Raw genomic sequence first — 27,921 nt, forward strand, 5'->3', positions numbered from 1 at the left:
AAAACAAGCATCACCAGTTGATTTTCGTTCATTTCTACACCGCATGACGAAGTTCTACTTACAATTTGACTGAAAAATTAAACAATAAGTAAAAACAGTAAATGACAAAAAACAAATATGTTTCAGTCCAATGAAATTGAATAAGGCAACGCCTGCTTATTCAATTGGCAAAAAGTGACTCCTAAATTGAAAACAATTATGTTTTTAAACTTATTAAGGTCGCATTTACGTCTGCACAAAATAGCTCTTCAAATCGAACGAATGTTCAGTTTTCAGAAATTGCAAAAAATTGATTTGCTAAAACTTTTTAATGTTTAAGTTTTTTTTCGCCTTGTCCAAAACTGGTACTAACGAAAAAAATTCTTCACATTAATCGTTCCGCATTAAATTTAAATTTTCAAATATTAACAATTTTTGAAAAATGGTATTCACATTTCGCCTATCTGAAAATAGTGTGACCATTATTTTGGCCCCATTTTGCTCATTTCTTGCATTTTAGAGCCTAGTTAGTATTAAGATCCTAATCCTAGACATGAGTTTTTATACCAAAACTCGACTATGCAATTTGTGGTAGAAAAACTTATAATTTTTATTCGATAACGGCATAATTTCTCATTTCTTTTCATCTGCTGCAGCAGTAACTACAAAGGAAATAGAAACAATTTAATTATCCCAAGCCGAAATGGTATGTTTATATTGAAAAGATGCTTAAGTATCAAATAGATTGCAAAACAACACAATCTGGGGCAATGTCTCCCAAAATCTGCCGTGAGGAGCCGTTATCTCACAAAATCTTTGCATAATTATTCCTTTCGAAATCTGTTATTAGTTATCTTAAGGTCTGCGATTGTTGTCAATTAGTTCTTAACGTGTACGAGTAGATCTTACTAGAGTCCCAATTTTAAAAAATTCATTTAACCTTGAAAATGAATGACTTAATATTGAAAACATTTAATACAGAAAAATGATTTAATAATGAAAGAGATATTCGCCATCGTCTTTTGAAAACGAAAGAGGCATTCTTAAACCGAAAGAGACTGATGAACATTCTCCAGTCAAACTGCAGGACACGTTTTTATCCAGCAAAAATCCAGGTCACATTTTATAGTCAAGTTCAATTCCAAGACAAGTTCTATTTTCTAGCCAAATTCGAGGACGGTTGCTTTAGCTTCATACAAAATTGAGGGCATCACTTCAAGTCCTGGCAATTTTGTTTACTATAAATCAATTCAGGACAGTCTTTTCATGCCTCATATTGGTCGGTCCTGTCGTGCACATGATCGGTTATACCGATAACCAGGATATTCGTTTTGTCCAAAAACGAAGAACCAAAACTCACAGGGTAATTTTGATGTTTTCATCTCTTCTTGTGGTCATTACAAAAGATAAAAAAAATTAGTCGGTAAACACCCAAAGTAAAAACTGTAAATTTATCTTGTAAAATCTTATTAGTTGTATAATTATCATACAGAATATAAAAGAAACCAAACTGACGAAGTGTTTCCTGAGATATGTTCATACAAGCTGTTATTTTAAAACATCCGTACAGATTCTTGACTATCGCTAAATTTTCTTAAAACTTTAACGTCTAATGGCCTGTGTAGCCGTTCAATAATTTAAATAAAAGAAAGTGCCTAAGAGCATTTCAAAGAAAAGCTGAGAGGAAAATGAGCAAATACATTTTTTGATCAAAACAAATATTTTTCTGTCCACAAAGTATGAACTGTATGATGCGTAATTAATATAAGCGCAAAACTGATGCCACTTAGATAACCAAAAATGTTGTCCGGTTTTTTTTCTGAGCACCACAGTTTAACAAAAGTCTTTTTGCACAAAACTGTTAATGATTGACTGAAAAAGAACAAATCAGAACCAACACTTTAGAGAAAGGTTTTAGCTGCTCGAAAACTTTTTCAAGTACTATTCCTCAAGTTTCGTTGATTCAAAAACAAGCGTCACCAGTTGATTGTTGTTCCTTCCTATACTGCATGACGAAGTTCTACTTACAATGTGACTGAAAAATTAAAAAAAAACATCAAGTAAAAAGAGTAAATGACAAAAATAAATATGTTTCAGTCCCACGAAATTGAAGTAAGCAACACCTCTTTATTCAATTGGCAAAAAGTGACTCGTGAATTGAAAAATAAGATGGTTTTTAAACTATTAAGATTTCAATTACCTCTTCTGCATAAAATAGCTCTTCAATTCGACGAATGTTCAGGTTTTAGAAATTGCAAAAAAACTTGAACTGATAAATTTTTTGATGTTTAAAATTTTTCGCTTTGTCCAAAACTAGAAAAAAAAATCTTTACTTTAATCGTACTGTATTGATTCCGAATTTTCAACTGCTAACATTTTTTGAAAAATTATATTCACATTTCGCCTACCTGAAAAAAAATGACCAAAATTTTGGCCTGAATTTGCTCGGCTCTTGCATTTTAGAGCCATAGTTAGTATCTAGATCCTAGTACTAGACATAAGTGTTTATACCGAAACCGGAATATCCAATTTGTCAAAAACATAAAGATTTATATTTTTTATTTGATAACAGCATAATTTTCCTACTGCTAACAATTTCTGAAAAATCATATTCACATTTCGCCTATCTGAAAAAAGTGTGACCAATATTTTGGCCTGATTGCGCACAGTTCATGCATTTTAGAGCCATATCTAGTACTTAGATCCTAATCCAAGGCATTCGATTTTATACCAAAACCAGAATATCCAAATTGTCGAAATATAAAAACCAATAATTTTCATTCGATATCAGCATAATTCTTTAGTTCTTTTGATCTCTTCCAGCGGTAACTACAAAGGAAAAAGAAACAATTAAATTTTCCCAAGTCAAAAGCGTATAATTATATTGAAAAATTGCTTAGGTATCAAGTAGAATGCAAACTAACCCAAACTAGTGCAATGTCTCCTGAAATCTATCTCACAGCTCCTGAAATCTATCTCTCATCTAGCTTCTATCTCACAAAATGTTTGCATTATTATTCCTGTCGAATTATGTTCTTAATTAACTTAAAGTTTACAATTGTTGTCACTTAATATTTAACATGCAGGAGGAGGTCATACTAGCGTCCCAATATTAAATTTGAAACAACAAATAGACAGATATTGCCTGGAAGAATAATAATTTAAGTTTTGTCAACTAATTAAAAAAATTTTAATGCTTAATTATTTTCAACAGAAAAAAAGAAGCGACTCATAAAAGTTAAATTGTACACGCGTTTCTCGTAAAGCCAAAATTTCAGTTATGCTTTTTCGCACAAAAAAAATGTTCAAGAGCTGTTTTTTCTGTTTTGATTTACGACATTGAATGAATTCGAATAAACGTTTAGATTTAATAACATACAAAAAATTTAACAATTTTTGAGTATCGGCAAAGTTTTGAAGTATCGTTTTTCAAGCTGATATAAAAACAGCGTTACCAAAGTTTTTTAATGCTTGGAAAATGATGTTTCTTCTAGGGAAATCCTGCAATTGAAATTTCCGAAAGTTCTTCTAAGGTTTTTTAAAAATTAAATTAAATTGAGAAAAACCGTTTCATGAAAAATGTTAATAAATATCTGTCTACCAAATATGAATTATATAAATTAATTTCAATTAAAACTGAAACTACTCAGAAAATGTTCAAAAATATTCCAAAATGTTCAAAACTACTCAAAAATATTCCCAGGTTTATTCCTACTTCCAGAGTTTAAGTTATGCTTTTAAGCGCAAAACTGCTGTTCAAGAAAAAATTTCTTTATTTTCTTTCTACAATAGTGAGGTAGAATGGAACAAAAGTTTATTTTCAACACTTTCTAGTGCTAGTTTCCATATCTTTCTACGTTCAATATTTTTGAATTTTTTTGTCATGTATCACATCGCCATAATATTTCGTCACCAAAATTGTATGCATAATTGCAGAATAATCGTTTCTCGAAATCTTGCAGGATTTTTGAAAAAAATATTTGTTGTTCTCTTTGCATATGTTTTAAAAGTTTACTAGAAATTATTTGCATCATACTTTACATACTTGCACTCATTTTGACCTATTAGGAGTGATCTTCGTTAAGGACTGCTTATTTTGGGATCATGGTTGTAATCTCATGTTTTGAGAACATAAAATTATAAAAACAGCTTGTTTTTGTCCACCCTAGTAGTGGCAAAAGGAGCTCTCCAAGCGCATATCAATTTTTTGAGCTATTATTACTATGTAAAAACAACTCAAAAAATTTTCATGCACTTGTTCGAGCTCCCTCTCCCCACTACTCCATATACCTACTACTTGCTTATACCCCCATTTTATTCACTACTATATATTACCTTTAAATTCAATCAAAAAGAATCAATCAAAATCAAAAATTAAGCAAAATCAATCATTATTTTATGAATTACTCTAAGTGATTTTCGCTCTTTTTTATTCTAAATCTGGTAATAATTAAGGAAAAAGGTCTAAATTTAAAATATCAGGGAAGGGACTCCGTCCGTGGCATACCAACCTGCTTGGTTTACCACGAGCAGAGCTCGTTCGCAGAAATATCAACAAAACCAAAAATACATCACAGATAAATTAAAAGAAGAAGAATTAGCTTCTTGAATATTATACTTATAAACATGCTCTCTAAATTGATTTCTAGTATGACCATATCTATATCTAAAAGGATAAATACATAGTCTGCCTTTCCTATTTCTAAATCTATATAATGATATATGTTAATAAACATTACACACACAACATACTAGTTATTGATCAGGATCAGAATAACGATATCCCAAATGCTCTATATAATCTTTCACTTTAACCATTTTTCTACAGACATAAAAAGAATATTCAAATTCTTTACAATTATTACAATATTCTTTCCAAGGTTTAATTTTACACTTATTGCATTTCATTTTCATTTTTGAAAAATTATTTTTCGATTATTTTCCCTAAATACATACATCATGTCTCAATCAACTAATAATACTGCCATAAACTTTTGCGACGTTTGTACTCTATCCTTTGAATCAAAGAAGGGTTTATACAGGCATCAATCATACTATCTCAAGCATAAGGAACTATTGGAGAAAATGTTTGAGTCTGAAGAAGAACAAATCTCGGAGAGGGTGTATAATTCGGATGAAGATGATTATGTTATTAAAACTAGGGCTAAAGCTGAAACTAAGGCTAAAACGTATATTATTAAAACTAAAACTAAAACTAAAACTGAAATTAAGGATATTATTTAAACTGAAACTGAAACTGGCATAGATATAGCTAAAACTGAACCATGCTGGGTTTGTGGCGATAAGTTTAAAAATCAGATTGGTCTACAAACTCACATGAATAAACACATGAGAGAAAGTGTTATCTCAAATGATCTAAGCTTTGCAGATAATTATACTATTAAATCAAGCTTTAATCAAAGACAGCGATATATTACTAAGCCGGGTAGTTATATTAATCATATTAATGAGCCTATAGATTACATATTAGATGGGTTTAAACCATTTAAATCATATAAATATAAAGTTACGGCCAATTGCTTATATAAGAAGAGAGGAGAAGAAGAGATTAAGACTTCTCTTATAAACTTTAGAACTGATGAATATATGACTAAAGGTCGTCGACTGGATCTAAACCAATGGCTAGATAATGCTAGAGAAACATATGAGGGTTATGGGTATGATTATGAGTTTCTTGGAATAACTGACATTCAGCTAAAAATAGAAAGAACTAAACCATCATTAGGATTATATGTTGAACTACCGCCAAATCTAAGAACTAGACCAAAAGCTATTTTAAATATTAAAAGTAATAAATTTAATTGCTTAAGGATATGCATTACAGCCGCATTAAATCCTGTGACCCAAGATGCAACTAGAGAAAATGAGTATATTAATAATCTAGTCGATGATTGGGAATATAATGAAATTGCATATGATTATATAACAAAAATCCAAAGTAAATATAATATCATTATTTGGTTTTACAGACCTATCCAAGATAGTAACATAGCCAAAGTAGAAATGTTCTAACTTTGTAAAAGGTAGACATAATGTAAGAACACTAGAATGGAATGAACACTGTGCCCTAATTAAAAATATAGAAATATTACTAGAAAGATCGAATACCGAACATGCAAAGTTCTGGTTTTGTGATAATTGCACCTATTGGTTTAGCTCTCAATATAAATATGAAACTCATGAATGCTGTGTCCAAATCAAACCAAAGATTGTTTGCCCTAAGTTAAAACAAATTAAATTAAAGAAAGAATCAACATAAACAAGGCGAAGTGAATAACGTTATACTTAATGATATTGAATGTTACATGAAAGGAACAGATGAAAAGATTGGTAGCAATACATATAAGATATCTGAACATGTAACTAATGCTATTCGTTATAGTTGGCATAGCAAAGATGAAGTTCATAGATCAGGGAACTTGCTTGGTTCACCACGAGCAGAGCTCGTTCGCAGAGCATACTTTGGTCCAGACTGCATCAAAGATTATGTTAGAGATTTAAATGTGTGTTAAGATAAACAAATCAATGATATTTACAGAAGAAGATAAATTGTATCATGATGCTAATGATATGTGTAATAAAAACTGTGTTAATAAAGTTAGAGATCACTGTCATCAGACAGGTAGATATAGAGGTCCAGCTTGTAATATTTGTAATTTGAACTGTAAACATCAGAACTTCATTCCAGTAATCTTTCATAATGGTAAAGGCTATGACTTCAATCTATTATTTAATGAGATATTTAAACAGAATATTAGCAGAAGAAAGCTTGATATCTTACCTAGTACTAATATTAAAGCTAGAATGTTTAGAGTAGGCAAATTAAAGTTTATAGATAATTACAGTTTATTGACAATGTTTCTTGATAAAATAGCAAAGGTTGACAACATAAAAAATAAAACATTATATCCTTATGAATACTTTAAGGATGAGAATAGCTATAATACTAAATTAAGCAATCTATCAATTCAAGACTTTAGATCATCACTAACAACTAAGTTACCCACTCAAGAAGAAGTAGATGATTTTAATAATTCTAATAGTAATAAAACAGGTAAAGAATTAACATTAGAATATATGGAAAATGATATATTCATATCAGGACATTGCTTCAATCTATTTGTTAAACTAAACATGAATACATAAAACCTCAATCCCCTACATTATATTAGTCTACCAAGCTACAGCTTCGATTGTTTCCTAAAACTAAGCAACATTGAATTAGACACACTACAAGATGAGCAAATACTAAAAGACTTCATTAATGCAATGAGAGGTGGCATATGTGGTGTTATGGGTGCTAGATATATTAGAAGTCGAAATGAAAGCTATAGTCAAAGTCAAAATCAAAGTCAAAGATCAATCTTGTACATCGATGCCAATAACTTATACGGTTATGCACTAATGCAACAGCTACCATATAAAGATTTCAGCTTTACTAACACAACTCTAGATAAAGTATTAAATACTTCAGATGATAGTGATTATGGCTATTGGCTTATCTGTGATTTAGAATATACTAATGATTGTAAAGAGAGAACTAGCAACTTCCAACTACTACCCCATAAAAGAGAAGGAGATAATAATGAACAAGGACACAAACGAAGACCTACAACTTCATCAAAAAGTGAGAAACTAATACTAGATCAGAATAATAAATATGAATATCCAATGAACTATACAATGTTTAAGTTTGTTGTTAAGATGGGTATAAAGGTTACTAAAGTCCATAGAATAATTAAATTTAAACAAGAATATATAATTAGAGACTGTATTGAACTTAATACTAAAATGAGAGCTGAAGCTAAAACTGAATCCTAGAAAGATATATTCAAGTTAAGGAATAACTCATTGTTTGGTAAAAGTTTTGAGAATCCTTTAAAGTTTTTAGAAGCTAAGATCCTAACTAATGATTATGAAATACTTGAAGCTATTAGTAAACCAACATGTAAAGATGTAATTAGATATGAAAACTATACTCTAATAGAATTCTGTAAAAAGGAAATGCAATATGATAAGCCGATATCTTTAGGATCTAGAGTACTAGAGCTCAGTAAGCTCCATATGTATAAATTCTTTTAGAATGTATTAAATCCGTAGTTTAAAGGTCTAATGTTACACTACATGGACACGGATAGCTTCGTGTTAAGTTTAAGCGACGGCGATGTCGACAATGAGCACATGGATCTGAGTAATCTATATAAACCAATAAAAACTAATAATAAGATACCGGGCAAATTTAAACACGAATTAGGTAGTAAAGTTATAGAAGAGTTCGTGGTAATAAAACCCAAAACATATAGTATGAAGAACAATGGAGCAAAAGAAAAAAGAATAAAGAAAGAAAGTATTGGAAAGCACGAAGAATATTATAGTGCTCTAATAGATAATAAGGAAAGGATAGTAGATGAAAAAAGGATTCGAAAAGTAGGATGTTGTATGTCTACAATTAAGATAAGTAAAAGAAGTTTAAGTAATTTTGATGATTAAAAATTTTATGTAAATAATATAAAAAGTTATCACCTAGATGAGAACATGTATATATTCAAAAGGGATCTACTAAACAAAATTAATAATACTAATTTAGAGCTATTAATAAAATTAGGGTTAGATCAAGGTAAAGTATCATTAGAAGCACTAATAAATAATATTAAAGAATTAACAATTAAGGAAGATTGAAAGTTCATTGGAGCCGCTATTAGGTTATATAATTGCCTACCTACTTAATGTAAAAAATTTTTTATATATATAAAAAATGACTAAACTAGAAACACTTATAGAATTAAACTATCTACAAAAACAAAACACAAAAAATAGATTAGAAGATAAATTAAAACAACAAGAATATTATGGTGAAATAAAAAAATTATTTGATCCTTTAACTAAAACTTTAAATGCGAACAGTGAAGCCAATCTACCATTAAGTGAACAAACATTAAGAGCAATAGATTGGCACAATCAAGAGTTAGATAAACAAACTTAGATGGTGTAGCAATCTAGAAACAGGGCAATAATGTAGCCCGATTTGTCCATCGAAGCCGTGGACGAAACACAAGATATAGCACCAGATTATGTTGATACAAAAACAGCCCAACTTCTTCATGACATGGGGGTTCAAACTAATCCGCAATTAAAATTAGATCTCGTAGATTTACCTACTAGGAGATATAAAATGAATGGTGTTGATATACCTCTAGAGCAGGTTGCATTAATAGTTAAGGATAATATATATGAATTTTCAGGTGACTTTATGAACTTTGTTACTAAGCATAACATAAGATGTGGTGAAATCGAAAAAAAAGGGAACAAAATAAAAAAGTTTTTATTTGATATTGGATATGATTTAGGAAAAGGGGATAAGAAAGCTAGATATAGAGCAATAAAATGTATAATAGGGTTAAAAGATGATGTATATGTTAGGGGATTAAATAGCACTCCCAACTCAAATAGTTTAGTAGAAAGATTAGAATTACTTGTACTCGAAACAAAAGCTGGTCATGATGGATTATATGATGAAATGCTTAATATATCTAAGCAACTATTATCTATGAATATTATTAATCAAGAGCAACTAGATAATTTTGTTTTTAACTATGGTAAATAAATAATGATGGAAAAACAACAACAACAACAACAATTAGCTAAAGAAGTATTCAGTCCTCAAATAACAAAGTTTAGAAGAGAAAGAAAAATACCATTATATAAAGATGAAACATGGTCAGCTGATTTAATTGATCAGTCATCTCTAAGTAAATACAATAATAATTATAAGTTTATATTAACTGTTATAGATATATTCACAAAATATGCCTGGGTTTTTCCATTAAAGAATAAATTTGGTTTATCTATAACTAATGGTTTTAAAACAATCCTATCAGAAGGTCCACAGATTGGCCCTGAAAGTCGAAAACCAGAAAAGCTATGGGTAGAGGTAGTGAGTTTAACAATAAAACATTTAAATCTTTACTTAAAGAATATGAAACAAAACTATATTCTACTTATAGTGATTTAAAGGCTGTGTTTATAGAGAGATTTATTAGAACATTATTACAAATAATTGATAAACCAATGTTCATCAATGGTGATGGTAATTGGGTAAATATATTAAATGATGCAGTCACAACATATAACAATAACAATCATTCAACAATTAATATGATACCAGTTGATGCTTCTAATAATCCTGATAAAGTTAGGTACTATGTTAAACCTACCAAAGCAACACCAAAACTTAAAATTGGTGATTATGTTAGAAATGCGGATAAACGTAATATCTTCTCTAAGGGATACACTTCTAATTGGAATAGAGATAGGAAAACACAACCACTAACATATAAGATAGAAGATATGAATGATGAGATAATAGAAGGTAAAAATTCCGAACAGGAATTATTAAAATCCGAGTTTGATTTTGAAACCAACAATAAGGTTTTGGAAACATTAGGTATAATTCTTACTGTAAACAAATAAAAAGATGACAAGAAAAAGATTTAACCAAGCGAAACATCATATGGGGAACGGAAACAACTTAACACTAAGTAAGGCTCGAGGTTGATTCCTAGAAGATAATGATAACATTGATATGAAGGATACCTATAAAATTACAAATATGCACCCTCCCATAAATGAAAAAGATGTGGTTAATAAAGAGTATTGTGACAAAAACTTATTATCTTCTAATAATAAAATAGATATTTTAAGTAAAACATAACTGAGCTAAAAATAAGTGAATTTGATAAAGTCACAACTAAAACATTACAACTAAATGAAACACAAGATAATGATGAACTAATTATTGAGTTTATTGAATCGGCAAATGAAGTCACAAATACTGTTAACTTTTGGAATAAAGTTGCTGCTGATACTATTTCTAAATAAAATCAATTAAAACAAGAACTTGATAATAATAAGTTTAATCAAAATATTACTAACATACATTTAGATGATATGTTTACTAACGGTCTAAGAGAAATGAAAAAATACAATAAATCTCTGAAAAGTTATAGTACAAAATATAATTGCTATAATTTTACGAAGTACATTAGTTGATAATAAAGAGCAAGCAAGACTTGACATGTCTTTTGGATTTAAAAAAGAAGATATAACGAAAGAAATAGAAAGATTTTTTACTAATGAAAATAAGCAAAGCTATGACGGAGTCCATGACCAATCCAACTGCTCCGAGTGAGAGATTACTATATCCCAACTTGTCAACCGTTAATGAACAATACATAAATGAACAGATTCCAGCTAATAATAAATTTACTAATAATATTAACATTATAAAAGATATTAGTAATTATTATGAAACTGAAACTATAAACTATAATGAGAAGTTAAGTATAAAAATTAAATTAACGTAGCTGAGATAACAGAAAAAGTGTTTTCATCAATAGCAACAACGGCAACAACTACATCAGTTGCATTAACAGGTATAGGATTACCTTATTCTATACCAACAGCTTATGCTACAGCAACTGTTTGTGGGTCATTATCAAAAAAAATTAATACTAAAATAAGAAATAAAATTATAAAGTATTCACAAACGTATATTTTAAGTAAACAGTTTAGTGATAAGTTTAATAAACTATATATTAAATCAATGAAAGATAATAAAATAGATAATGATGAACATAATGAATTAGTCAAGGTATATGAAGAATATAAGAAGAACAAGGATAATAAGTTAAGCATTTTTTTAGATTAAAGCTATTAGTGCTTAGTAATAACAATGTTTTTAGTAATAATAATATTAGTATTAATTTTTATCCGCGAAGCGGTTGGGTACCAAGGGCGGAGCCCCTTACACCGATAGATATTTATAATCATAGCCATAATCATGATCATAGCTATAATTATAATCAAAAAATTATCTCTTCTTAGTACCTAAATATAACCCTCTTCCTTTTTGTACTACTTTTATACCTCCACCAGTATTTGCAACTTTAATTAAATCAAGTGTGGCTGATAAAGCAGCTCTAGGGGTTCTAGATGCAGCTGCACTTCCTATTTTACTTGTTATTTCTAATGCTTTTAATGTTTTATTAGCAACTTTCTTTCCAAAGTTAACCGTAGATTTACCAACACTTTTGAAGAAATCTTTCAATCCTTCAGCTTCTATTGTTGCATCACTAACAGTCAGTGACTTATTTCTCTTACACTTAACACAATTACCCTTTAAAATCTTAGTTCCTTTTGAAGTAATAGGTCCTCCTATATTATTAGTACCACTATAATGTCTACCGCCAACACTATAAGAAATAGTAACCCAATAAGAATTAGTTTTGAACTTATTTAAAAGGCTCATTTCTATATATAAACAAAATGGACCTTAAAAAGTATAATACTTTTGTTGTTATGAATAAGCCTAAGTCTAAGCCCAGGGTTAAACCTAAACCTAAAGCCAAACCCAAACCTCAAACTAAACTTGACGCTAGAGGCTTAGCTCTAAGGAATAAAAAGAAATTAGGTATTATTTATGCTAAGGGTTTTATTAAGACTAGTAAGAAATAATTATCTGCGAACGGACTTTGTCCGTGGCAAACCAAGCAGTTCCTGATAGCTAGAGATATTTCTAAAATAATGACAAGGACTATAGTTATAATTATAACTATGACTTAATTATAACTAAGACTATATCTATGATATGATATCAACCATCTTATTACCATCACTATTCACACTAATAACTTTTCTGATTAATACTTTTGCATGACATATAACACCTGCAACTGCAGCACTAAATTTAAAATTAAGTTGTATTGGTTGTGGGCCTATATGATCACTTTGATATCTAGTATCAAATACATATATTCTATAACTGCTTTTGAAAGTTCTATGATTTATATACGGTTTTATAATATGTGGTAGCCCATTATAAACTTTGTTAAAGCTAACAATCTCCTTAAAAGTCGCATTATAATTATTGGTACCATAATTAATTTTCATTTTATCCTCAGGATAAAACTCACTACCAATCTTACAATAACATTCAGTAACATTCATTATATGAAATGTACTTGCATCATAAGTTTGTTCAATAACATTATTTTTCTCAAAAGCAATTATTATATATTGCGGTCTTCCATACCACTTTCCACATCTAGATCAAACAGGAAGTTAGTAGCATTGGGCACATTCTTATAAAATGTCTTTCTCTCAAAATAACTAAAGTCTACATTATTCTTTTTAATTAATCCTTTCTGCACAATAATTCTTTATCATTAAGGATCAAAACTAGGCACACACCATGATATATCTGTAATTTCTGTGTTAGCATCATTAGCAACTGCACCAGGATTAGCATTAATGCTATATAGAGCTCTATCATTTTTATTTCTTTATAATATTAGTTCAAATCCTAAACCATATATAATCTATTCTAAATCATTTACAAAACAAAATAGATCTCTCATCTTAATCATCACACACATATGACCTCGTTCTGCAGCAGCATGATCACCTTTGAGTTGGCTATTCCTATTATCTATATTTCTAACAAAACCACTCTCATATTCAACATCAGTACTAGTTAATAACTTATACATCAATAGATTTGGATGGCAATGATCTATATATTCAATAGTCTTACCACCACTGGTTTCAAGCTTAACTGAACTAAATAAAACCATCATACCATAATTAACTATTCTTATAATAGCATCATTAGCAAATACACCACCAGCATCATCTGATACAACAAACTCTATCTCTAGATGTGAATCGTGTATATTTAAATGATTCTCTTCTCTATTGAGAATGATATTAATGTTAGTATTGATTGTATTTATTGTTGGCAGACTATTTGGTTTATATTTTATAATCTTACTTTTGTGTATATCATTGTTATAACAATAAGTTATATCCAAATTAAAGTTCATGTTATTAGACCAGATTTTAATATTTAAATTATCTAATCTAATTTTTTTATATAAAAAGTTACTGACAACTTAATTTTATGGGAACTACAAAAGATACATGAAACTCTAAGTGAAACTAAAGAAGCGCATACACTTAACTTTAGATTGATAAAGCCAACAAAAAAGTTTAACTTTAGTGAACCTATACTTAACTCATCAATCTTAGGTTTAATTAGATTATCTGTTTATAATTCGGTGTTTAATATAACTGATACAAATAACCAGTTTATATTTACTGATCCACAATCTTTCCATCAATTAGATGCAGCCAAAAAATTTATTTTACCGCCAGGGTCATACGAGTTAACCGATATGATAGATATAATAAAACACGAAACAAATAATAATGTTTTAATACAAGTAAATAAAAATACAATGAAATGTAAAATAGAAGTGTTACATGGTTTTATTAATTTTGATGTAGAAAACTCGATAGCATCATTACTAGGATGTGATAAACAAATATATTCAAAAGGTAAGTATACTACAAATAAAATTGTTGATATTATGGGTTTCAATACTATTAACATTCATTGCAATATTATATCTGAAGCTAAAGATAATGGTAAAGATACAGATATTTTATTTACTTTTAATCTAACTGAACCACCAGGTTACTTGATAAATATTATACCAACTAATCTCTTGTATCAAAATGTAACTAAAGATAGAATACAATATATAGAGTTTCATATTAAAGATAAGCATGGAAGATCTATAGACTTTAATGGTGATGTATTAAGTTTTACTTTACATTTGATTGAATGTATAATCATGATATAATTATAAATGTAAACATAAATATAAATATAAATATAGATTGATCAAATTTGAAATAATATTTGTCCCATAAAAAATGTTAAGTACTAAATGTGGTAGTTGTAAAAACAAACCCTGGAGCCAATGTTGTGATTGGTGCCAGGGTAAGCCATTTAATGGTTTTATATGTAATAAAAGTGTGACATATAGAGAAAAACTAGAACACCTGCAATATCATTATTCTGATCCTAATCAATATTTAACATGTAGAATATGTAATATTTATAAACATATATCATTATTTAGATTTAAACATTATACATGTAAATCATGTACAAAATATTAAAAAAAACCTCCACTATAGTTATCATTAATTATAATTAAATATAATTAGTTACATATATAGCATTAGAATAATATTCAATTGCAATCTGTTTTTAAATAGTAGCTTAGTTATGCCCATCTAACTTTTTCTCAACTTATACTACACAACTCTCCGATCACAATTAATTCTTAGTTTACCATTAACATTTTTAATCTTAGTTATATCAATGATAATATAATTATAAGGCTATTTCCATACCTTATTACATATATTAGCAAAATCATTATAACTAAGCTCAACATTATTAAAGAAATCTTGATATATAGATATGAGGACTTTACCTCTCTGTTCAAATAAAATAAATAGATTACAGTTCTCTCTAACACTCTGCCTATCCAGAGAGAACAGGTTTTGATTAAAATAAATCATATTACAACTATTATGTCTACCTCTACAAAAGTATTCACTAATAACTGGTTCTTTGGTTCTAACATCATCAAATATCATTAGTTTCTTTAGGTCTTTTTTTAGTTGATCAGGAGGGGGTAAGTCTTTTTTATCTTTAATAAACTCAAAAAGTGTTTTATCGTTTATTCTCTCTACACCTTCATATTGATCACCGGTAGGACCAATGATATATAACTTATCAAAGTATATACTAGCTAGAATTGGTTTTTTTAGTAAGAATGTCTTAGCACATTCACTAGGACCAGATACTATACATCTAAATTTATCTGGGAATGCGGCTTCAGTAATTACACCATCATCATTTAGCCATGATTGTAGATCTTCATTTATAATAACGGAGATACCACTAGTAGGGGTAATATTGTTACTATTGTTATTAGGTTTACCCTTAGGTTATTAGGTTATTATGTTTTTCACCAAATAGATATATAAAATTATCATCTGCGGAGCACGTTCCCTGATCATTATCTGTGAAGCTACTTCGTAGATCATTAACATTATCATTAAAATTATTAGCAAAGCTACTTCGTAGATCATTATTTTTACTACAACCTAAACAAAAACGCTCATTATATATTCCTGGATATTTAAATTGATTAACTAGAATAATCAAAGCATTGTTAATTCTAAATCCTCTATCAATAAGATAGATCATGTATAAACAATACGCCCCATAATAAGATTCATCATATTCTTGTATTCTCTCATTAGAGCCTAGATCAACATATTCTTCTAAAAATAATTGTGGGGTCTCAACACCAAAGCTATCAAAGTAATATGCTGGACAACCTTCTCTTTTTATAACTAAAACCCAATGTATACCATCAGATGGATGTAGTTTTATAATAATGTTGGAGTTAGGATTGGTAAAACTATCTGGAGTTTGATCTCTCATTACTATCTCAATTGGTGCTAGACTTATATCTTTACCTATTTATTTTTTTCTGATATCACTCCTAGCATTATTACCAATTTTAAATTTATTATTGAATTCTTCAAAAGTTAGGATAAGCATTTTTAATAGCTATAAAAATGGAGACAGGTAGCGCAGTTATAAATTTCATTTTCTTAATTAAAATTTGTTTAATAATATATGATTCAATACCGATTAAATATACAAAACTAGAAGAAAGCTTTGGTGGATTAATGAATAGGAGTCTAGTTAGATTTGAATATGAAAAGTCACCATTACATACGATTGTTTATGGTGGAACTGGTACAGGGAAAACATATTTTATTAGACAATACTTAAAATTATACATAGACCAAGACCAAGACCAAAACCAAGACCAAAACCCAGATCAAGATCAAAACCAACCTAAAAAATAGTTATAGTATGTAAAGATGATGGAGACTGGATAGATCCTAATACTAATGAGTTTTATATGGGATTTGATAAATTTGATAAAAATAAGATAACAACAAATAATATGTATAAATTCAAAGATTGTGTAATTGTTCTTGATGATATGGGTGATAGGTTAAATAAGGATATAACTAAAAATTTTACAAAAGGAAGACATTATAATATTCAAATGATTGTAAAGTGTCATAAACCTGCTCAGATAGATAATACGTCCAGAATGGAATGAGTTGTGATACTATTTATTTAACAACTTATAATGGACCTGATCTATTTAAAAACTTTAATGAAATATATAAATTTGAACATGACTTCAATAAAATAATTAGTGAATTAAATAGTAACTATTATAATCGAACAGATGGAATGTCAGATGAATTTCGTTATGGTATAATTAAATATAGCAGGAAAAAGAATACTCTTATTATTATTGATAAGACTAGAACTATGATATATGACTCGAGAGTTGGTTTCCTGGATTTAAAAGCTCTTAGTTTAAAAGATAAATTAGAAAGTGAAGACAAAAATAAACTTATAACATATATGAAACCACTCATGATAAATGCTACAGATAGAAGTACTATTAGTCATGATAATTATCAGTTCTAATTTAATAAACTTCTCACATCAAAAAGTATTAAATTACAGAATGATGTTTTAACACAAGAAAAAATTAAAGCAAATGGTTTTAGTTTAATATCAACTATTTTAGGAATTATAAGTCCGAGTTTTATTATATATAATTATATTTATCCTGATACAACAATAAAAAAATGCTGGGCTTGTAGCAATGGGTGCAAGTAATATATTGAATAGAGCAAGTACATTAGTTAAAATCGGATATGGGGAAGATCTGCAAAGCATGTTGGAGAACCAGGACCAAAGCTCGTTGGAGAACTACGAACAAAGTTTGTTGGAGAACCACGAGCAAAGCTCATTCGCAGATGATCTACGAAGTAGCGTTGCTAATCCACGAAGTGATTACACCAATAGTGAAACATGGGCGAAGCCCAATCCGCGAAGCGGTTACACCGATTCACGAAGTGAATACACTGATCTAAAAAATAGTTTAGTTAGTGCAATGCGCAAACTGGTTACATCGATACAAGAAGAATATATAGATGAAGAGAGAGGGGTTTTAAACAAGGACTATATGAAAAAAAATGAAGAATTTAGAGATGAAATTATAAATTTTGTTAGAGATAAAAAAGAATTAGACCTTAAAAAAATTTTAGATAGAAGATGTAAAACTAATAAACTCAATACGTCAGGGAAGGAATATTTAGCTAAGTGTATCTTGTCTAAAGATAATACTAAAGATGTAATTAAAATCTTGGCTAAATATTATGAGAGTGATTAAAATTTGTCCTGATCCACGAAGCGGTTACACCAATGGTGAAACATCTGCGAATGAGCTCTGCTCGTGGCTAGCCAAGCAGGTTCCCTGATGGGCAGAGCCCTATCCATGAAGTAGCTTAGGCAAATGTTTATAATTTTGCCCTATTATAAATGGTTATAAAATGTCCAGAGTGTAAACATAAATGTGCACTCCCTTTTAATTTAAATTTTCAATATTCAACACATCATGAAGATAAAATGGGTAAATGTGCATGTGGTGATAAAACATATAGTGGTATTTGTATCAAAGAACTTGCTCAACAAAGTTGTTCTTTCGAAGATGAATCTGGATATAACTCTAGCTCTAACTCTAGCTCTAGCACTAACTCTAACTCTAACTCTAGCTCTAACCCTAGCTCTAACTCTAGCTCTAGCTCCAATTCTATCTATGACTCTAGCTCTAACTCTAACCCCAACTCTAACAAAAACTCTAGCTCCAGCTCCAACTCTATCTATGACTCTAGCTCTAACTCTAACACTAGTGCTAACTCTGACTCTAGCTCTAGCTCTAGCTCTAACCCTAACCCCGACTCTAACACGAAGTCTTAATTAGAAGTTGTAATAAATGTAATTCTATAAAACCACTAACTGATTTTGATGGGGGTAAGTATACAAGTAGAAGTTGTACTTCAGCTAAAATTAATTGTCCATATTGTGCTTCTGTTGTGAAGTATGATGGGATAAGGGCTCATGTAAAGAAACAACATCCAGATGTAGATATACCTAAAGGATTTACTAGAAACTTGAGTGATAGATTAGATTCTAGATTGCAAAGCATGAGTCAAAGTCCATTAGATCCTAGATGGCAAAGCATGACTGGAAGTTCAAGATCAGATCCTATATCAGATCCTAGATCAGATCCTAGATCAGATCCTAGATTAGATCCTAGATTAGATCCTAAATGGGAAAGCATGACTGGAAGTCCATCAGTGGAACTGGTTACCAGATCAGATCCTAGTTTAGTTATTAGCCGAACTGGAGAAAGTTGTTCGTGTATATATTATAATTTTGTATCATTTATTACTAATAATGTAATAAATATAGAAAAAGTAAAGGAGGATATAAATTTTTTGAAGAGTATAGATAATTTAAAAGAAAAAATATAGAAAATCAAAATAAATAAAAATTTATTGAAAAATTTAGATAATTTTAAAAATTTTTTAAAAAAGAGGGAAATCACTCTTTAAGCGCAATAAATAGTGATTTTGTACTGGGGGCATCACTCCGATAGGGGCGATTCGCTTTTAAAAAGTGATTCGCTCTTAAAAGAGTGATTTCACTCTTATTTTGAAATTTGCTTTATTGTTTTAAATAAATTATTAAATTTTGCTATTACTTTAGGTTTTTGCTTTAACATGACTTATCCAAGGAGTAAATAAAATCAAGGATCTTAATATTATATAAATATTAGCAAATTTTAAAATTTAAAAAAGAGTTAAGCTGGTTTTTTTATTCAAGTTACACTGAAAGACACTAATCACTGTGTTTCCACCGATCTCAGTGTTTTTGACTGTGCTCTTTTTGTTCAAGTTATCACCGAAGTGGTTACAACAATTTTCGCAACTTGGTTTTACGTGCCTTTTACACGGTCTCACTTGTTACACTGAAAAACACTAATCACTGTGATTCCACAGATCTCCGTGTTTTTGACTGTATACCCATCACAGTGTGTCCCATATACACTCTCACAGCCGGGATCATCCTTTTTAAGAACTGTGAATTTGGTTTTTTTTATCTCACTTATTTTCATAGTAATTCACATCAAAGTCGGGGGACGTTCACTGGAGTCAGTGAGGAAGGAACCCCAAACCTTCCGTTTGCTAAAGCAACTTAACTAGATTCGATAATTAAACCACTACACCAAGTGAGACAGAAAGTTTTAGTTTTAGATTGATTAAATATTGATTAGGGGATATATGCAAATTTTTATTATTTTAGTATTTCTTTCAAATTTTGTTCAAGTTTTCATTTTTGTTCAAGTTTTTCGCAAGTTGGTTTTACGTGCTTTTTACACGGTGTCACTAGTTTTATACTAGTATCTGGGGACGTCCACTGGAGTCAGTGGGGATAGAACCCAAACTATCCGTCTGATAACGGTTAATTACCAGCTTAACTCGACACTAGTGGTTTGCAATAAGTGAGACAAGAAATGATAGTTTTTGAGTGATTATAAGGGTAATATGTAGTAGTGAATAAAATGGGGGTATAAGCAAGTTGTAGGTTTATAGAGTAGTGGGGAGAAGGAGCTCGAACAAGTGCATGTAGATTTTTTGAGGTGTTTTTACATAGTAAAAATAGCTCAAAAAATTGATTTGCGCTTGGAGAGCTCCTTTTTGCCACTACTCACCCTTTTAAAATTTATGATTTTGATTAACTCTAACTGGTTCTGGTTCAAAATGGGCGTTATAAATGACAGCATTCTTTCAGTCATTTTTTTCAACGCGTATTCAATTCATTTTGAAAGGGATACTCGTCTCGACCATTTTACTTGTCTGCTTCTAAAAAGAAAAAAAATCATTGTTTTTTTGTGTTTCTCACTGAGACTTTTGATTTTTTTTTCATTGTTTTAGACGGGAACTTTTGATACAGTTTTGAAAAAATACCTTTGTTCGGATAGGATTAATCTCTAAAAGGATTTCTACGCTTCAATGGTCAAGTCCAGAAGAGTTCATTTTTAAAATAAGTTGGTCTTGTTGATTTTGCAGAGCTGTTTGGACAATAAGGTAAGAAGCTTTTAAATATCTGTATAAAAACTTGATAATCTTTGTTGTATTTGTTTTATAAGGTATGAAAAAAAGTTCACTTTGACCAGATTTGGATCGCAGAAACCATTGGTATATTGACATCCAAATGTGAAAAACCTGGAGAGAAGACGGAAAATATATTCAAAAGAAACTTTTTTCAGTAAGAAAAAATGCGGGCCGTAAAAATATCAATCTCAAAAAGTTGCAGTTCATATCTTGCACTTTACTTTAATATCGTATAACTTTCTCGTATCAAACTTTTGGCCTTAACATAGCCAAAATATCTCGTAAAGCGAAAAACTGTGATTAAATCCGAATAATTTTTTTCACAATTTTATGTCAAAATATTTTGTAACACGCACTCCAAATCATCAAACCTAAATCTCCAAGAACAACAAACAGTAGACTCGCAGAGCTTCACCACAATTAATCTCGTTTATAACTGTTCGTTCACAGCAGGTGCATTTCTAAACAATACAGATGCACAGGGCGAGAAAATTTTGTTCGAGAAAAAGGACAGAGAGAAATAGTTCCAGAATGTTAAATTTCAAAAACGAAGTTTCGTTTTGTCTAAGTTTGCATGAAAGATTTCATAAAACTTTTTGCCAAAAATTACATGAATTTGTTGGAAAACTCCAGCTGCTCTGTGTTCCTTTAGATTGGATCAGAGATAATGTTATATTTTTAAGTACAGACATTCTCAAGATGTCCTAAAATCTTAGCGTGTTAGGCATGCAATCAGACCAGCAGAATTTTTGACTGTATTTCCTCGAAAAAAGTTAGATTCCCCTTTGTTCATTTTTCCATTGGTTTTCTCTATTTGAATAAGGTTGAGGGCATCTCATTTCCGCCACAATTTCTGTGCGTTGAGGTTATTTTTGACAGAAAATACTCTTCCTCCATTATAGCGCTACCAGTTTTTTTAGGTTTTAGGGCACTAACCAATTACCTTAAAGATACCATAATGATTAAAGATTAAAATGATAATTTCGCGGGGGGGGGGGGGGGGGGTTAATAGGAGGAACAACAAAACAAGGATAATGGGTGCTACTTATTCTTTTCATAACTGTAGTGGCCTGGAGTCTGGATCATAGACCATTTTTGAGCTGTATGGGTCCTCTGATACTCTCATTGGAACAGGCAAATTATTGCACCAATATTTTGAAAGACCAAGACCGAGCACAGGTGATTTCGGTATGTGTGCGAATTTTCATAGGCAATAATTGAGCTACGGAGAATAGTTTTTCTTGTCTTTTAAAACTAACAGCTGTAGGAACTGGGTAACTCTCGTCATAGCATGCACAGATGTCATCTTGTTCTCCTTCTGCAGGCACAACTGCCCACCAGGTCATGGGGATCTCTACTTTGGAGCAGAAGTCTTCACACTGTCTGGGGTGGATGTACAAGCCAGAGAAAAACTCAGGCGCATTCATTGAGTCCAGAGTACTGGAGTCCACGCAGATTGATCGTTCGGCTGAAGAAGAAATGAAACTGGAATATATTCAAGTTGAATTTATAATAAGTAAATAAATATTTTGTTCCCAAGCTTATTCAGCATAAAATTTTTGGACCTACTGCTGTTTTTACAGAGCAAAGTTAACTCAAGCTTTAACACGAACTAAACAGTAACACACAATTTGTTTTAATTAGTGGGGCATTGGGGGCGGGGAGGGGCAGATTAGATGTGTGGAAGCACAAACGATTTCAAAAGTAGAAAGCACGCGTTCATTGGGAATTTGATTTCTTTTTACGTGTTTATTGTATAGCATGGACCATCCTTTCAACGTTTTATTCAGCCGCTCATCAAAATAAATGCTCCTGTCAACTTGAACACATGTATCCCCAAAAACACCAACAATTTATGAAAAAGTTACACCTGTGTTAATTTTCGCTACACCTCTGTTAACAATGTTTTACTTTCAAGTGACGTGTTCAAAGTCATGGCATTAATGAAAGTTGTCTAATAAAAGGTAAAAAGAGGTGGCAACTGACTGTGACTGTAAGCAATTAACATGCAACATCGTAGGGCTAAAAACAATCAATTAGAGTGCAGATTGAGGTCCCAACCAAAAGTATCTTCTGATAAAACACATTCCCAGATCATTGTGAACTCTGATCAAACAGTCCAGAATAGACAAAATAGACTTCTGCGCAGACCATCCCACCATAGCAGAGGCTTTTGTCAGCTCAATTTTCTTCATACCGTATAATATTGAACAGAATAATGCCCGGGTGTGCGCTCGAGCACGATCTACTATTAAGAGGTCCTCTCGCCATGGACCGCAAGTTGGAGATTTCACATTATACAAGGGGAAGGAAACAACTCGGGGATAGAAAGAGTGAGATATATTGTTTCGCTACCCCCCCCCCCTTGGGTTTTGATGGCGTGACAAAACAAACCCAGTGACAGTAGAGTGAACTTACGACTAAAGCAGACATCTTCGTCCACTCCATTGTCACATTCGAGTAGTCCATCACACAGTTTGTCGCAGTCGTGCACTGTGCCCATATTGTCCCCGGGACACACGAAACCCTTCACTGAAAGAAACAATCACAAACGTTACATCAGAAATGCACAATATACGAAGCCAAACTTGAAATATCTTGACAAAAATCTGATAGGATCTGTCGACAAGTAAATATCATATCGCAGCAGCGTTTTTTATATTTACCTCATTTTTTCCGATTATGAACGATGGATAAAACCATACTGACTAGAATGAAATGCGAGAAAACGTACTTTCTACATGATTGCAATATAAGTCCATCAGAAAACTAATGCATAATGAATTTAAAAAAAAAACAAATTGCCCATTAGTCATTACTCATATCTCGGTTGATAGAGATTGATATTTGAAATACAACTCAAGTAATTGTTAATGAAACTACCGAAAGCACTGCTTATGCGATTTGAACTTGATTTGCGAAAAACATTGACAACATACTGACTCTACCTTTAATCGAAAATGGCGCTATTTGTTATGGTACGAACTTGCAATTCGCATATGCTTCAAATTTTGCTTGTTTTTTCACCCAAATTTTCTCATGGTTTATTACTATTTGTTATTTGAACATGCTTAAACTTTAAAAAATGTTGAAACGTTGGAACTAGTTTATAATGAACTCTTAGAACACTTTATCCACTAATTACGCTAGTGAATAATTAAATTTTACTGTTTTAAAACGTTTGATTACTTTCGGCTAAATGTTACAACCTGGAAAGAGGTCATCAAATGAGGTTCCAGTGGAGTAGCAGGCCAATGCAAATGGGTACACGTGTCTGTTCCCAAACTCACCAGTCACCAGTCCGTGTCGCTTCACAGAAGCTAAATTAGACAAAAAAATCCAGCATAAATTATGGAACATTTAGAACATTTAATGGAAAATTTAAAACGTTTTGATAATTATAATTCACATATGAAATTTTGGTTCTTTTCAACAATCTGTTTGGCAAGCGGAAGGGGAGGGGTTTGTTTATAGAAAGAATATAAGTGAACGATTTACTTACCAATCGGAGAAGACAGTTGTAGGTAAATCGTTCACTTAAATTCTTTCTATTAACTTTCCATTTCCATGCTTACGCGTAGTGTCGAAACAATTAGAATATATCCAGCCAACAATTAGCCAATTTGAAACATGAAGCGAAAAGAATTCTCAACAGGTGGACCGGTGGACGTTCTTCACACTTCTCCCGATTTTACCGCTGTACCAGGCGCGAGATTTCCGGAATGGATCGTTATATAGGCATGGCCATGGACAGCAGTCCGCAGTAGATATTGTTAAAATTATTCACAATTTGAAATGAATTTGAAAAATGTGCTAAAGATATTTTATTAAAAAACAAAAAACTTCTTCAAGGCAAACCATTTTCTTTAAGGCTTCTTAACCAAAAAATGTTTTGGAAATTTTTGATATAATGTATATAAAGCAATTCAGTGGTTTATAAAGAAACAAAATCAATTAGATTTCCAATAAAAATAATAAATTTTTGGACTGTTTTTTGTTTCAAAATTGTTCCGTTTGCATTGTAGATCTTTTTTTCTTGGAATGTTTACTTAGCCGTTAATTTATATTTGCGATTTTTTCTTGGGTTACTTTTTTTCCGAGTTTCCCATCACGACACGGTTGTAGAAATATTTATACCATACAATATAAACAGAGGCAATATGTACTAACAGTCTGTATCGTATAGTGTTTCGTCGTGTTTTGAGACACAGTCATTGTATCCGTTGTTCACTCTGTAACTGGAGATTGAGGTGTCACTCAGAGTGTCATTGCTGTTCTTACACATCACACTCTCTGACACTCCCCCAGACGAACTGCTCTCCACTGCGTAAGAGAAAACACGTATAAGATTGATATTTTTCAATTTTTCCCAATGTTTCAGAAAAAATTAAAGATTATGTTATGCTCTGAATAATTCCTGTCAAACTAAGAAGGCCATAAGCGTTTAAAACTGCATTTGGCGCACAAAAATTGGTATAATTAGGTGACCTTTGTGCGTATTGACGAAACCATGTTTTTCTCATCAAGATTTCTGGAGAGAATTCACGGAAAGATTCCCAAGAATAAGCCCGACTCAAACGTGTAATTTCATTTTATTTATCATATTATTATTATCGGTTATGTTATTATCTGCCATTTTTTTCCGGGAATAATTAGAGTAATAATCAGTTTACTCTTTTACACGTTTTTCGGTGAAAAAAATGTAGAATTGCTTTAAAATTGGTCAGCATAGTTCAGTTTTTGATGTTCGAAGTTGAATGACTGTCTACAATTAGAGATTTACACAAAGTTGATGACACATGCTTAAATTGTGTCATCTGCAACAATATGTGAAACAATAAAAAACCGCCTTAGCTACGAACGAAGATTTCTAACAAAAAGATTACAACAAGAGCGACAATTTTTTACATAAAAAATAAGTGAACGGCAACATTTTTCTTTTTGCAAAGAAAAACTTCGAAGCCAGTTTTGCTTCTAGGAAATGATTGTAGTTGTTTGCTTTCATTGTCAAATCGGGTATTTTGAAACTTACCATCTAATACACCATGGATTATGAAAGTCACGAGGAAAAGGTGAAACTTTCCCCGTTTTGTCATTTATAACAAGCACTATTATAACTAGTAAAACTTAGAATATTCAATTCGAAATAAACACAAAATATTACGGATTTGTCAATGGTGGGTTTATATTAGAGTAAAATCTATCAGCTTGCAGTTTTACAATTGAGGGGAAAAATTTACGCTGTTTACTTCTCTAAATTGCTAAGTCACCTGCTTAGCATAAAACCATGGAAAATTTTCAGGTGTTGTTTACGCAAGATTTGTTCACAAACAAAAGCAGCCAAATGCCAATTGGAAAATAACATCTGTTTCAGAATGGCACTATCTTGTTTTATTGGAGGTATTCCAAATTCATTTTTGAAAGTCATTCAAAATTGACGCCATTGGTATTATTTCTTTGGCTTTCTGAAGATGAAAACAAAAGCATTCGAGAGTCATGAAAGAACGAAAAGAATAGCCAGGTCGGGGGAGGGGGATTTTGGAGGAAATGCTTCTTTCTAGCTCATACGTAATGGCGTTGTGACGAGATATTATTTATAGCGCTGCCGAATTGTTGACATTTTTTACAATTAGGTTTTTAAGTTGTTTGACCAAGATATTTACTTAATTAAGCCTATCTCTCCACAATATGGTTCCAAAAACATATCACAAGATACCTGAAATTTCGTACAGGAGTGAAGCACTCTTTTTTAGCGGCTCGACAACTTTCACCATCGATTATGTTATCTTGGTGAGAACATTCCGTGATTTTCCAGATGTCACAAAAAAAAACAGTTTTTAGTGCAACAGGACCGGTATTTAGAGTCAAAGTGGCGAATGTTAATGCAAATACTTTTTTCATATTGCAGGGCTGGCATCGTTTGTATTTGAAAACGAGATATTTTCAAGAAATTATTTTCTAAGAGTCGGTTGTTTGCTTGACGTCCAAAACTTATCTGAAAGGACGTATATGATGCTAAAATTTTAAAGAGAAGCTTCGGGTGAAACTTTTTCGGGTTAAAATACAATTTTGCAGCCAGTTAAGTTGCTTCTCAAATAAAATTAAAAATAACTGAGCAATCACCGTTAATAACAGGACAGAGCTGCAGTGAAAAATACGCAATCCCACTGTTTTCATTAGTTCTGGTCTAATATGGACGGGAAAAGTGTCTTGCATTGCAGAGGTTACTCGTATTCCAGAATTAATTTTTGCCGCACATTTTTCCCTTCCGTTGGATAAGTCAGCTTCTGATCTAAATTTATCTAAATATATCCCATTTATATAGAACACCTTTTTATGCTTCCAACGTCTTCCAAAAAAATATATAAATTCCAATTTTTTTCGAATTATGACTTAGGCTGATTCGAGCAAAATATTTTGCAGAAATTTGTAGACACCTTTCAAGACTTTGTCTAGCTTTTTGCAAAGTAGCTGACAACAGAGCTCACAAGGTGAGGCCGCGAAAGGTTTTTAGAGAAATGAAAAGCACACAGATCAAAGCAAGAAAGAAATAAATAAGGATTATCAAATCATATCTATTTGTACAGTCTGGACAAAGGAAGTCGCAAATGACAGAAGTTAAATACGGGGTACCACAAGGGTCTATATTAGGCCCACTTCTTTTCATTGTTTACATAAATGATTTGAAAACCAACAGCCCATGCTCAAACTTCATTTTCTATGCTGATGATACTGCAGTTTACACAAAATCAAATAAAGCCAATGCTTGTCGGGAACATCAACAGATCTTATCTCAAACAGAAAACTGGCTTAAAATGAACAAACTTACACTGAACACGGATAAAAGTAAAACTATAACCTTTAAGCCTAAGCATGACAGAGGTGATGTCTTTACAATGAACGGCAAGCGCCTTGAAAATATAAATTCTTTAAGTTACT

At 31.1% G+C, this 27,921-nt stretch overlaps 1 protein-coding gene across 1 annotated transcript in view; it reads right to left on the reverse strand.

The window, feature by feature from the left end:
• Positions 1-26,255, reverse strand: part of LOC142336287 (uncharacterized) — a 279,116-nt gene extending 252,861 nt beyond the window's left edge. The window contains exons 1-5 of the mRNA XM_075385000.1: positions 26,015-26,255; positions 25,153-25,305; positions 24,192-24,302; positions 23,401-23,514; positions 22,242-22,450 (exon numbers count right to left, since the gene is read on the reverse strand). Coding sequence (XP_075241115.1) covers positions 22,242-22,450; positions 23,401-23,514; positions 24,192-24,302; positions 25,153-25,305; positions 26,015-26,078 — 651 coding nt within the window. The 5' untranslated portion in view covers positions 26,079-26,255. The remainder of the gene's footprint in view (positions 1-22,241; positions 22,451-23,400; positions 23,515-24,191; positions 24,303-25,152; positions 25,306-26,014) is intronic.
• Between the last annotated feature and the right edge of the window lie 1,666 nt (positions 26,256-27,921).

This window comes from Convolutriloba macropyga, chromosome 3 (assembly GCF_964194025.1).
Source record: "Convolutriloba macropyga chromosome 3, txConMacr16.3, whole genome shotgun sequence".
NCBI classification, from domain to species: Eukaryota; Metazoa; Xenacoelomorpha; order Acoela; family Convolutidae; genus Convolutriloba; species Convolutriloba macropyga.